The sequence below is a fragment of the Perna viridis genome, chromosome 8 (assembly GCF_037379345.1).
Source record: "Perna viridis isolate PV_CMFRI_1.1 ecotype Kerala chromosome 8, ASM3737934v1, whole genome shotgun sequence".
NCBI lineage: Eukaryota > Metazoa > Mollusca > Bivalvia > Mytilida > Mytilidae > Perna > Perna viridis.
In genome coordinates this window covers 8,958,939-8,970,435 of record NC_142452.1, presented here as the reverse complement: position 1 = coordinate 8,970,435, position 11,497 = coordinate 8,958,939, and the positions used below count along the sequence as shown (strand labels likewise).

The 11,497-nt window shown below is 30.9% G+C and overlaps 1 protein-coding gene across 1 annotated transcript in view; it reads left to right on the top strand.

The window, feature by feature from the left end:
* Window positions 1–992: 992 nt before the first annotated feature.
* LOC148609206 (DNA damage-binding protein 1-like) overlaps window positions 993–11,497 on the top strand; it is a 31,178-nt gene continuing 20,673 nt past the window's right edge. The window contains exons 1-4 of the mRNA XM_088595954.1: window positions 993–1,140; window positions 4,577–4,725; window positions 5,314–5,430; window positions 6,390–6,535. Of these exons, the coding sequence (XP_088452080.1) occupies window positions 1,080–1,140; window positions 4,577–4,725; window positions 5,314–5,430; window positions 6,390–6,535 (473 nt within the window). The 5' untranslated portion in view covers window positions 993–1,079. The remainder of the gene's footprint in view (window positions 1,141–4,576; window positions 4,726–5,313; window positions 5,431–6,389; window positions 6,536–11,497) is intronic.

Sequence of the window (11,497 nt, the reverse complement as noted above, 5' to 3'; positions counted from 1 at the left end):
CGTAATATTACTATTGGAACTTTTGCTATTCTTTGCTATGGTTGAAATATATTATTTAGGATACCAACTGCCTTATCCATGAAACAATTTCTAGGAGGATACACTGATTGAATCGGACAGACCGATGCTGTCGCTAATATTATCCAGGAAGATGGCCAACTTTTAACACGTTTGAATCTCTTTTATCTTTCACATCAAAGCTAATCTTAACAATCATAATGCCTTTTTCATTTATTCAATTATTTTTTGTTTCGTAATTATAAACACTATCCATAAATATTTCGAAATTTATATGTTTGTCTCAACAAATAAATTCCATTGCTCTTAACAAAGTGGTCAAAAGATTGTCGCATAACCTCCAACAATTAAGTTATAAGCAAAATTTATTGCTCTGGTCAATCCATCCCCGTCCAAATCCTGAGAGTAGCTAATTGGCCTGGTACACACGTGTGTGTTTTTATTTAACATTGTTGGATTAACATTTATTAAATAATTATATAACTACAGCATACAAGGTTGTATCAAAAGCCAAGCTAAAAAGGAACACAATAGTGTTTTATTATTATTATTATTATTATTATTATTAATTTCTTCACTTTTTCCAGTTATCTCTTTTTATATAACTTTCAATTCATTAAAAAAAATTATATAAAATGTACTTTTATTTTGACAACTTTTCCCGTAAAATCAATTTTCCTTTCAATATTTCATTCATTTTTATTTTCTTTTATTTTTAATTCTTCCGTACGAACTTGCAATTTAAAAATTTTTAACTAATTTTCATGTCACTTTATCGAAATATCTTTAAATTGATTTTTATTACACTATGACTATGATTTTATTCTCATAAACTATGACATAGTTACAAAGTTACACCGTCAATACAAAAAAACTTTACGCTATTCCACTGCTTCATGTCTTTTGTTCTAGTCTTCTTGAAGCTTCTTGTCGCTTATTGTCGCTAATTAGTGAGACCGTGATTACTTGCGACTAATTCTAATTTAGGACCTTCCCGCCAGGCATGCGCAAAATTTTAAGTCTGATGGTTTTGCTGAATATTTACATCGGCACATGAGACAATGGCTTATAACTACGTTGTTACAGCACACAAGCCCACGGCTGTCAATGCTTGTGTTACAGGTCTTTTATAAAATATTTTATCTTAGTCCTCTAACCCCTTTTCTGCCTGTCCACTGTCTCTCTTGAAGTTGTCAGAGTTGCAAAACAAGACATGGTATAGAAATCACCACAGCATGTCACCATTCATTATTCGATCTATAAAACTATAGCGCAGATCTAATTTCACTGCACCCCATACACCAGATTGCAAAGGTAATGCTAGGTGAATGTTACCTGTAAAACGGCAAAGAAGTCTCCGTGTGACATGGAAGTTATTTTTATGACATATCCTGCATTCATCTGTTCTCGATAGTCATGAGTTCTTGATAGCCATGCACATAGGCAATATGACATAAAAAGCAAAATTGCATGTGTTGTCTATTCACAAAGAATAAACCAACTGAACTATTCCTCACTTCTATCGGGCATTGATTCTGCCATGTTGTGTTTAAAGGTATATATAATACCAATAAAGTTTAGTACCCATTTATTTTACCTATCTCGTAACCCAAAAATGTTAATATTTTAAGCACCCACCATTCCCAACACACATTTTAAATGTTAACAAATTTTATAGAATGTGGTGGGTCATATATTCAGCAGTCATGCACAGTTGGGATATAGGCATGGCTATGTCAGTAATAAAAATTGTTTGATGCACAGTACTGGTCATATCTTAATATTTCTTACCAGAAAACGTTAAAAACATCATGACATTATCAATGTTTTAAAAGATATAGAATGAGCAATATGAAAAGCCTATTCTTGGCGAATTGAAATACAAATAACCTTGTTTATCCTTGCTCCTATGCTTTGAACACCATATCACAGCAAATTACAGAATATAAGATGTGATTAAAATTTTTTTGCCATATCAAAGATAATCAATTGTAACATCCACTGTAAGTAATATATGGACCCTGAAAATATGAAATATTGATGAAAATATATTGAATTATTTATTTTCTTTATTTTCACTTTCCAATCACTCATGCCTTCATACAGAGAGTAATATCCCTATCGAGAATTGATGACATTGTACTCATAAATTCATTAATAGGTCACTACACTGAAATGTGTTTTTCTCAGAATGTAAACCTGCAATCTCGCCAATCTTCTGAGAAAATAAAAACAAAGATCAGTACATATAATGACTTTAAAATTGCAACTATATAATAAGTAGTTCAACAAACAGTTAAACAAAATTGTGTTATCGAGATCCGATGATATTAGATACCCGACTTGAACCAGGGATTGATTTTCCCATTTTTTATCACTTGCTAGAAAAAGCAAGTGCTGATTTTTTCTACTTGCTAAAATAAATTTTCACTTGCTAAATTTTTTTATATGTAATTAAACAATTTAAACAGCTAAAATACAACAAACAACTATTGGTTAGGGCCATAAGGTACAGTCTTTGGCCTCTTTGTTTTCTGTCCATTATACCACCAGCGTGTAACAAATGGCCTTGGCTCAAAACTGTCCAGTGCCTGCAGGGATCAAATTTTACTGGAAAATTTACCAGCAAATTTTAGCGAGTGTTGTCTCCATTTACACGTATTTATTGTATATTTTATGTCAAATAAACTTTTTGTACCTACCAATGATGACCTGCCTGTCAAGTATTTAATACAGATTTCGCACCAGACTTTAGTGACATCGTCTCCAGTCCGACTCTGTTTGTAGGCGATTGGGATTTGAAATTTCTTCTCCCATTTTTTAACGGTCTTCAAAGAAGAAGTGACAGCTTGATTAATGCAAAAGTTATTATTGTCCGACTGGCTTGTGTAGTCTACTTCTGACAGTTTACGTTTGTTTATGTTACTAAAAAAAGTCATAATTGATCGACTCATGCCCGCATATATAAATATTGACCGTACAAGGTCGTTTAATTTTCTTTGGTCCATAAAACGCTTCAAGGCAGGAGAAATAATCTTCGTATCAAGCGTTCTAATGATCCTGACGCTCAAAAGTGAAACTTGGCAATAAAAGAAATACTCGCTAAAATTTGCCGTAATGATGTAGCTTCAACTCACTAAGTTTAAATTCCACTCGCATTTAGCGAGTATTTCCAGTAAAATTTGATCCCTGTAAACATTCGGCATTTAGGTTGAATCTGGAGGAAACTGGTTGACAGTTGACATCAGTATATTTGAAGAACTTTTATGGAATTGAGATGAATGTGAAAGTTGTCTATTGACAAAATCTGATGGGTATTCGAGACATTCTTAAATTTTGGCAATTAACTCCCTACAGAGGTTTATAAACGTTTTCCCTGTGTACTCTTTGACTGGAACTTGTGCCAGAGATAACTGCAACATCCTCAAGTCATGAATCTTTCAATGTTATCTCTACACTATCGTTTGAAGAAATTGCATTTACTTCAACATTAAATTGCTTTAACCACTGTAATTAATATTGTTAATATTACTTGTAAAATTTAATCATGATGTAACTATTATGTACATAACACACATGTTCTGGGAGGATCTACATTCAAACCTTAGAGTCTTCTCCTCTATTTGGAAGATGTTTCTCAACTAATTCAAGGTCCAGATATCTTTGATTTCAAAAGTTCTGTCGACTATAAGTTATTGTTAATTACATTTACCAATTGCAAAGAGTATTTGAAATGTTTAATTGAGTTCGCAATTTACAGTCAAATGTCATTTTATTCCCAAATGGAGCTAAATGGTAGAGAAGTCCAAAATAGTATAATGAAGTTAAGCAGGTTAACAGGGAATAGATTAACCTTCCATTTTGGGTGCTAACCCTTAAATGGTGGGCTTTGAACCCATTATTAAAATAAAAAAGTGTTTTTTTATTTGAAATATTGTTAAAAAAAAATGGTATTTGTGTAATTATAGTTAGTTTTGTAAAGGAAAATATTTGTTTATTATCATTATTTCCAAATTTATAGTAAAGTAAAATGCAATTTCCAAAGGTCTACAACAATTTAGATAATATGGTATTAGGCTTTTAGAAGGGATAGAGCTATTTGTACTCAAATTACATCTAACTTTATTGATAATGCCCCAAAGTGTTGTTATATCTTCTGATGTTTCAACCAACAGGAATATGCAAGACTTCCTGAACATGTGAAGTGTCTTTGTTAAAATTCAAGCCATTCATCTCTTGACAAAGCAGTGAAAATTAAAATGATAAAAAGGCTTGATTTATGGTGCCGCTGCAGAATATAGTTTTGGTATTTCTTCTATTTTTCTGTTTCTGGTTGTGAAAGGTCATGACTTGGGACAAAATTCAATCAATTATGGAGAACAATAAGTTTCAAATGCTACAAAAATATTTTGTAAATATACAACTTTTATGAAAAAATTGACTAAAATTTGATCGCACCTAGCAGCTCAGAGACATCTTGTTTTAGGTTTATTAAAACTTTACATTTACAATGTACTTCAACATCACAATAATTAATTCATGACGTTTATCATTTAAGGTAATTTCACATGTGCAGACGATCTGAACTTGATCATTGCTCGAAACACTCGTATTGAGATTTATGTGGTTACGCCAGAAGGTTTGCGACCAGTTAAAGAAGTTGGCATTTATGGACGAATTGCTGTAATGGAACTATTCCGGCCTCCTGTAAGTACATCTTTATGATCTGTAGACAATCCAGGTCACTAACTTTCTGGTAAATCCGGAATATCTGTTTGCTCCTTCACTAAATAAACGGTCTTATTTTTCCAAGCAATTTGCATGTATGGTACATGAAGATCTTAAAAAAAAATTTATAGTTTTTCTTGAGCTGTGATTTTACTTGTTGTACGTAGTCTCCTATTTTCAGATTACCTGAATCCATTTGTATGTTATAATACTTTTTAAAAGTTTTAAAACAGTAAAATTCTCAAAGGAAGAAAGCTGTTCTACAACCTTTTGGAGAATTACAATTAAAATGTATTTAAAATGAGGTTAATTAAAATTTTTGAACCTTTTATGTGAAAATATTAAAGGAACTAGCTCGAATTTCATTTACAATTGAAAACTAGACACAATTCTTCTAGCTCAAAACAATCTACGCATTATTTCACTATCCCAAATCTATTTTTTCTAGACTTAGGCTTCAGATTAGTGACATTTATGCTTAAGGCAATCACTGGTGTTCTGATATCTACTTAAAGCTGATTCTGGTAGTTTTAATGTAAAAAATAACTGGCCTTTTGAATTTTGTAGGGTGAATTAAAGGATGTAATGTTCATACTGACACAGAGATATAATGCAATGATACTTGAATGTCATCAACAGGGAGAGAATATTGACATTATAGCTAGAGCTCATGGAAATGTGCAGGTAGTTATGGTAGAATTATCATATGCAGATTTTCATCACTACCTTATGATTACCATATAGTGGGTAATTTTCTTGGGCTGCTAATTTTGGCCTATTTTAGCAGTCTGTCAGTCTGTCTAGGTACCCCAAAATGAATTCCACAAAATTTTATTCTGGGCTTAAGTATTGAGTGCTCCACTTATCATCCGCCAAATTAGAAATGACAAATTTTTTTTCAATATTTTTCTACCCCCCCCCCACCCACCCACACACACACACACACACACACCTAGAAAAGCAGGTGTATATAATCATGCTGAATGGTATTTGATGAAACTTTTACAAATTCTTTATTGCAGGATGCCATTGTTCACCTCTATTTTGTTTTTACATCTAAAATGGATTTGGGTTCTATTGAGGAAAGCAAGGATATCAACATGAGTGAGCTGTGCTCACTGTATTTCTATTTTAGTTCTCTAGTGTTGTTAATTTCTGCTTTATTGCTCTCAATTTTAAAATGTTCTAAAACAATATCTATAATAATTTAATGGCTGTCGTGAATTAAATGATTCTTTGCAATTCAAAAATTGCTTTTACTATATTAGTTTATCTTTGGAAACTTACAATCAGTATTTTCTATAGTAGCCAGCAGCCAGTAAACATAGCTGTGTATCTCTGATTCTTTTCTGGCTATGAAAAAAATCTTGATAACATTATTTGCATATTTTCTGCTTATTTGGCATCCTTTTCTCCTTTTTAAATTATTTATGAAAACACTGTATGATCAGAGTCGATATTAAGCTTCAAAGGTCTTCGTAAAAACTCATTTAATGATCTACAATGTGCTCTATATAACATGACTGGTATTGACTGAGAAGTTAGTACCTTTTAATATTCCTGTATTTGTCTGAAAAGTTGGCTGCAAACAATTTTCATATAGTAGTATTATAGTCACATGTAGTACTATTAACTCATTACAGGATCGTATTGGTAGGCCGTCGGAAACAGGTATCATTGGCATTGTTGATCCATTATGTCGAGTAATAGGTCTCAGATTATATGATGGCCTTTTTAAAGTCATTCCACTAGACAGAGATAATAAAGAACTGAAAGCTTTCAATATAAGGTAATATATATCAAAGGTTAGTGATTTTTTATAAGTGCGTCTGTGAACTTAAAAAAAAATTCATCTTCATCTATTTTACAAAAAAAATATTTCTTCTGATAACGTTAGATCTGAAGAAGTTACGGTTGTAATTTAATCAAAATGGCTACCCTGTCTATAAATAGTATTTGAGTGTGAAATCCCTATTAGACAAAGTCTGAAACCATGTATTTCACTATTTGGTCAACATTATAAGGCATCTTCCTGCTTGAGTTATTTTCCTTTCCTGCTTGAGTTATTTTCCTTTTTGATTAAATTGATTAACTGAAATTATCTCAGCAACAGTTCCATATAGAGAGAAGTGCTTCTGTGTCACAATCAGATGTCCAAACTATGTTTCACTTGGGGTTATTTTTAAAATCCTTTTAAAATATAAGACAGGGTAATTTTTTGAAGCCCAAATACTGATAATATATGAAAATAATAATCTTTTTCAAAATAGTTTAAGGGTTTCATTGATTTTGCGTTTCAAACTTAAAACTTTAGAGAGAAAAAAACAAGCTACATACTGCTCTATAACACACATTTGGAGATGTCTTTTCAAATATTTCAGTGTAAAATGGTTCTAATTATAATACAATTACTTTAAGTTTATAAATGGAATGCTGAAAAACCTGGTCATCACATATTTCCTCTTTAAAAAATCATATTTGCTTACATTTTGTCTTTATTTATATAAAACTCTCATCTTTCAGTTATTGTTTTTCAATTTTAGTTTTGTCTCTATAGGTAAATAAGTCCCATTTTTGGACAGGATTTTAAATTTTCTTCAAAATGATGTATATATTCATTATCATAAGATGAACGGTTACAGATTTATTCCAGTATGAAATCTGTTATTATTTCATTGAATAATGTCTACGGACAAGACAGTTTTTATAAATGTATAAAAGTTCTGAGGTGCTTTATGTAAATTATCAATAAATACAAGTACAAATTTTAGTATTGTTTATTGAACAAACATAGAACGAGAAAAATAAAAATTTCAAGTTGTAACTCAACTTTAGAAAAAAAAAAAGGTTGTAAACATTTTCAAATTATGCAAATAAAAAACAGAACTCAATTTCTTATGCAACTTCAAAGTCTTTTAACAGCTTAGAATAAGAAAAAAACTTACATTTTTGGGATGGAGTTTCAATTTTCTTTCAAGTGGTGTATGTATTTATAATTCTAAGGCAGACAGTAACAAAATCATTGCTTATAGAAATCTGTTATATTTTCATTGAATTTGTCTGCAGACAGGACATTGTTCCATGTATGTAAATTTTGAATTATTTTTTTTGTGTCATTATCAATATCTTTTAATAAGAATGTTTCAAATGTTTATTGAATAAAGATAGAACAAGAAAAACAGTATTGTCATTTTCTAATTTAACTTTAAAAAAATCAACTATCAACAAAAATAGATCAAGCAGAAAAAGAATCCTGTTTCTTAATATGTATTAACTTCATTTAAACAATGTGGCAAAATAAATTATACTTTAACAAGTTGATCATTTGTGACAAAATATAATTAATTATTTGAACATAAGTTACCACTGAAACCTGCAAGGCATTGAATAAAAGTGCAACCATATTGGTCTACAGACTTGACAATTATTCATAAGTGTGTCCATCCTTCACCTACCTTCTGTTATATGATAACTACTAACTTAAAAATTGAGATATGAACATGCTTTTAAGCTTGAATGAATCAGAACACAGTAGTTTTACTGTGTACAAAATTCTGGAAGATTGTGTTTTCCTGAAAAAAGAAATTGCAATAAATTAATCAATAAAAGGGTTTATAAAGCTCATAATGATGTTTCATTTAAAAATTACTAATCTTGCATAATTATATTTAGTATGTATTTATTAATTTATTCTTTTTGACATGTTTTTCATATGAAGCTGATTTTTTTCTGCTTTCTTTTGCAGGTTATTTTATGAAGATACGCTGAAAAATAGCTAATTCATGAGAAAGAAACAGATTAATTTTCAAGGGAAACATATTAAACAAAGTTTGAAACCACTTTTTACAATGGTTCAAGGGATTATCAAGCTGTCTCAAGAGAAATTTCATTGACGCCAAACCACCAAAAAATGTCCTGTCTGTAGACATTCATGATATCAAATTTGCCAATAGTAATAATACTACTATTCATGGCAACAAATGGTCTGCGTAATCACACAGCGTTATAGCAGAAACAATGGTTTGATTCCAGTTTTTTACTGTCCCTTTGAAATTATCATAGCCTTTATCCACTGAATACTTTTGAATAGCATCAATCTTTAATGAAAGATTGCAACATGTTTGGCATAAGCAGGATTTGTGCGATGTTTCAGAAACACGTCTTACTTGAAAAGGTTTCAACTTCTTAAAGGATGTTAAGCCAATTTTAATGTCAAGTGTCTTGTTTCTTAAAGAAATCAAATGCCTCAGCCATTGTCATAACCATTATATGTTTATTAGTTTGATCTCTGTTTATCTTCAGGACATCCTTTTTATTAGGTACCTCTCTACCATTCTGAGGAGACGAAAAGAAACAGTAACTTTTTCTTTTGTAGCTTGATCAATTTTGTCTTGTTTTTCGTTTCCTATTTTCCCACCAATCATTGTTTAGTTTTCCTCGGTTTCTTCTCAGATTATGATATGAAGAAAGTGCATTACCAATAGTATATTTCTTTACACCAGAGAAAATAGCATTGTGTAAAATTTGGTATGCATTTCTTTTCTGGTTTTTAACTGTTCCATGCTTAGTAACAGCTTTCATATTAGACTTTTAAGAGTCAAAAAAATTTTTTCCAAGTTGAAGTTGTCTTTCGGATTGTTTTACTTATAATTAGTCCCTTTTTCTCTAGGTGTGGCCTTACGCTGGGCAAATTAATGAGCTTTTCCTAAATTCTTGATTTTCTCTGAGGCCTTTCTGGTAATGCTGCTTTTGCTTTCTTTGTCGATCTTGATTGAAATGGTGTCTTAATTTGTGTCAAAGTCAAAGATTTAGGGCTGTTAGTTATATTCTCATCTTGATTTCTTTCTGTATTTCTTTCTTGATTGTCATTTATATTTTCTTGATTATTTCCTACTTTCTCAATTCGTTATTCTACCATATCCTTATTCTGAATGTTCACATCTTGATTTTCTCATAAATTATCCAGATTTTCTAAATTCTCATCTTGATTTACTTCTACATTCTCATCTAGATTTTCTGTCTCATTTCACATCTTATTCTTCTCCTACATTCTCATTTTGATTGTTTTCCACGTCTTCATTTTGATTTCCTGGCACAATCTGTATTTTCCCTCCTATAATGTCAATGTTTTGGTTAGTTTCTGAACTTTTTAACCTCGAGCTGCCTTCGCGACTTCTGAGTTTTACTCTCATCCTCCAACTCTGCATTCTGAGGACAGCATTTGCCTTTTTCAATTTTTCAGAAGGCACACAGCTGTTTGCTGGATTTTATTTTTGTTTGTCAGGGTTTGACCATTGCATTCTGTACTTGAAGCAGATTGTTCAGTTTTTTCTTCTCTCTGTATGCCCTTTTTGCATCACTGTCAAGTTTTCTACTATCTGATAGTCTCATGTCTTTTTCGTTTGTTAATGAATTTTTTCCTTTCTCTTATCTCTTGACACATACCCTACCGGTGCACCTGGTCCATGCTCCCAGTTTTTTATTGGAGTCAAGTTGCTCATTTGCTTTTGTTACTTTTTATGTATGATTTTAGTTACTAGATTGCATTCTTTTGATTACCGCTATAACCTGGGTTCCCGTGATTACTCTATCTCTTTTCTTCATTTCCTCTTATCTGTGTCTTCTGTTTGGGTTGGTTTTTAGTTTCTCCCTATATCTTCTCATTCTCTTTGCCTTTTCAGATGCAGGTTCACATTGTTCTTTTGGTTTTTCAGTCCTACTTCTCAAGTCTACTTTCAAGTCACCATACTACCTTTTCTGTCTTTTTGTATTGATTTGTGGTTCTGATGTTTGTTTTTTGTTTTTTTTCTTCTTAGATCCATCTTAAAGAACTAGTCTCTTATCTCTGCAATGACATTGAAATCATTCCATATCTGTGTTATGCAATTTTGTCTTGTCTGTAGACACATTTGTTATGTTCATTTAGTTAAATTTCACAAGCACTTATTAAAATCTAAAATGAAATTTCTATATACTATAATAAAAAATGATACAAGAGTTTAAAAAATATTGTTTTAACAATATATTGATATTAAATGTCTTTCTTTTAAAACAAAATATATTCATATATTACAGACATGTCTGTATTATCAGCTCAAAGTAATATATTGATCTCAAAAACAGTTTTACATGTGTCTACGGACAAGACATTTCTGTCAATATACCAAATAAAATCAAGCATTTGCTACATTTGGATGTCCACTTTAATACTATATAGTTACACCAAAGGCTGGTGTATTTGTTGCCATGAATAGTAGCTTTATTGCTATTGGCAAATTTGATATAATGAATGTCTACAGACAGGACATTTTTTGGTGGTTTGGTGTCAACAAACTTTCTCTTGAGACAGCTTGATAATCCCTTGAACCATGGTAAAAAGTAGTTTCAAACTTTGTTTAATATGTCTTCCTTGATAATTAACTGAAAATAACAGTATTCTGAAATTGATAAATCAATATTAATTCAATTCATTAAAGATAGTCATTAAAAGTGAATTTATATAACGAATCAGTTGCCTCAGTTTTTTCTCATGAATTAGCTATTTTCCAAGGTATCTTAATGAAAAAACCTGCAGAAAAAATCGGCTTCATATAAAGCACATGCCAAAAAGAATAAATTAATAGATACATACTAAATATAATTATGCAAGATTAGTAATTTTTAAATGAAACATCATTATGAGCTTTTCAAACCCTTTTATTCATCAATTTATTGCAATATCTTTTTTCAGGAAAACACAATCTTCCCAGAA